Raw genomic sequence first — 2,500 nt, 5'->3', positions numbered from 1 at the left:
AATCTCTCATAAAAAATTGTAATTTCGGATGTGTTTTTAATGTCAGATAAATCGTACCAGTCTACGGATCTCCATTCGTTATCTAGCTGCTGCACATTTCCATCATATATACGTGGAACCATATCAACAAATTCCTGAAATGAAGGCAATGACTCCCTTGATCGTGGATTTAGGAATTTTGGTGGGTTTAAGTATGAAGCCATTCGCCACAGGTTGTTTTCTAAATTAAACCTCTTCTTTATCTGCTGACAGAGTACTATGTAAAATGATTTGCATTTCTCCAAAAATGAATGTATTAAAATTGAATTACCTGAAACTTTTGGATCTTTCAAAAGATTGTGCACTGGCGCACCAAGGTATATATCTTTCAGAGGTTTATGGTTAGCTGCATCTGTAGGATCGAATGTGGATAAATCTGCACTGTTAACTTTTTCACACAGACAAAAACATGAAAGGATGGTTCCGTAGAGCCTGTGTGTGTTGTCATATAGCAAATGAATAACTGGGGATTTCCTCTGTGAAAGTTTATTGAAATCTGTGCATAAAGGTAATATGTAATCAAGAAAAGTGAAGTAAAGTCGCATGGTCGGATCTTTCAAGGCAATATTAACCTGTGATATGGAGGTTAACTTTTCTTCACTTTCCTTTAAGTCAAAATACATACTTAGTGGATTCCACTGTTCTAGCATGCGCTTTACAGCAGAGTGCAGCGACAACCATCGGGTCTGACAAGCATGTAGCATCTTATGTGGCTTTACTTTACAATAGACCTGAAATTCTTTGAATTCGTGTACTCTCTTAGCACTGTGTGAAAAAAATGAGTAAACATTACGAATCAAGTCTTCGGTTTGCCTAGGAAGGACTTTGCATGCATCAGAGCAGCATAGATGAATGGAATGAGAGACACATTTTATCGCTGTGATACCAGGAAAATTACTGTAAAGCCTACTACATACTGAATTATGAGTGCCAAAGATGTTTGCCGCTCCATCTGCTGCAAATCCAATCAGATTGTTCATTGGAATTCTGTACCTCTCAAAAGTTGTTACTAGCATATTAAATAGGTTTTGCCCTGTGGAACCACCAGCATTTTCCCCCTCATAAACATCAATCAGATCTAAAAATTTTGTCTCTAACAAATTTGTGTCACTGTCATAGAAACGTACAATTACTGTGCAGGATTTTGTAGTACTCAAATCTGTCGTTTCGTCTATTATTATTGAAAATTTGTTCGTTCTCAGTTGTTGAACAGTGTTCTCTTTGAAAAAGTTTCCCAGTATTTGTACTACCTCACTACATTTTGTGCGATGAATGGAAAGGGCCTTAGCTATCTGGGAATCAGGGAACATTGCTTTCATCAGTGATATTGCATGATCAGCTATAAGAAACGGTAAATTGTGTTCTGCTATGAAACACGCAAATAGAATTATGGCAGACGCTACCCTTGTTTTAATGTAAGAAGGTAACACCTCCTCCTGCTGTGATGGTCGTTCCTGTTCTTCTTCCTGCCCTTCCATCTCCTCCATCATTTTCTTGTGCTTTGCACTTGTCTTGTGCCTCTTTAGCGTGGTCGTTTCAGCACCTAGGGTCCTCTTGCAGGGTTTGCAGAAAGCATGATGAGGGTCACCTGCAACTGCTGCCAACCAGGGTTGATACTCTGGGTTTTGCAGCCAGTCTTGTACAAACTTATTGGGTTTGGATTGTGCCATATTCAATCTGTAAATACGCATCATATTAAGGATATGAAGTATATCATAATAATGTGAATAGTGACCAACCGTAAACCATTACAATTCATGCTACAAAATATTTATTTATCTATTGATATGTATAAGCTATGTCCCCACATGTAGGAGAGGTAGACAGAAGTCAAAGCAGAACTAAAAGAATAAATAAATGAATGAAATAAACCATTCCACCCGATCATACCACATCACACACACATGCACACCACTCTCTGCTCCTATTTGATGTTGACATGAGACATACAATCGTGGAAGGTTCAAGCTGATGGGGGTACCACACGTCACAACAACCTGGTTTCACACTGCTGATCAGTCATATTCCCATTCCCAAAGGAGATGGGGGCAGACCCCTTTTAGAGATACAGCACAATTACTCTCCATTTATTTCTATCTCAAATCAGGATTTCCCTATTCTTATGGCATACCATATTGTTTCAAATTAATATTATAAACATTTGGCTTAATTTAAAATAGTTTGTGCCTTCATCACACACTCTACGTTTTCTGTTATCCGGATACAAGAAAACGATTAGGGATAACTAAGCTAACTTGATATTGAATATATCATCTGTACAAAATTACTCAAATGTTACACAAAGAAGTAATGCTCTGACTTACCGTGAACGTTGACGTGTAATGGCTAATCTTGGAGACAGTGGAATAGAGTGCAGTCATCTGGGGAGTTCTGAATCCAATGATGTCTTGGACAGCAATGGCCATCTATTTTGAGTGACTCAGTATTTCAGCTTCGGTGA

At 38.3% G+C, this 2,500-nt stretch overlaps 1 protein-coding gene across 1 annotated transcript in view; it reads right to left on the bottom strand.

Moving 5' to 3' along the window:
• Nucleotides 1-2,500, bottom strand: part of LOC143039686 (uncharacterized) — a 3,749-nt gene that overhangs the window by 1,014 nt on the left and 235 nt on the right. The window contains exons 1-2 of the mRNA XM_076209924.1: nucleotides 2,364-2,500; nucleotides 1-1,716 (exon numbers count right to left, since the gene is read on the bottom strand). The exon at nucleotides 1-1,716 is cut by the window's left edge and continues 1,014 nt beyond it; the exon at nucleotides 2,364-2,500 is cut by the window's right edge and continues 235 nt beyond it. Of these exons, the coding sequence (XP_076066039.1) occupies nucleotides 1-1,709 (1,709 nt within the window). The 5' untranslated portion in view covers nucleotides 1,710-1,716; nucleotides 2,364-2,500. The remainder of the gene's footprint in view (nucleotides 1,717-2,363) is intronic.

Source organism: Oratosquilla oratoria, chromosome 27 (assembly GCF_046742065.1).
Source record: "Oratosquilla oratoria isolate Oo_2021 chromosome 27, ASM4674206v1, whole genome shotgun sequence".
In the NCBI taxonomy this organism is placed as follows: domain Eukaryota; kingdom Metazoa; phylum Arthropoda; class Malacostraca; order Stomatopoda; family Squillidae; genus Oratosquilla; species Oratosquilla oratoria.
Note: the sequence above shows the minus strand (reverse complement) of the source record. Positions and strands in the feature narration are given on the sequence as shown.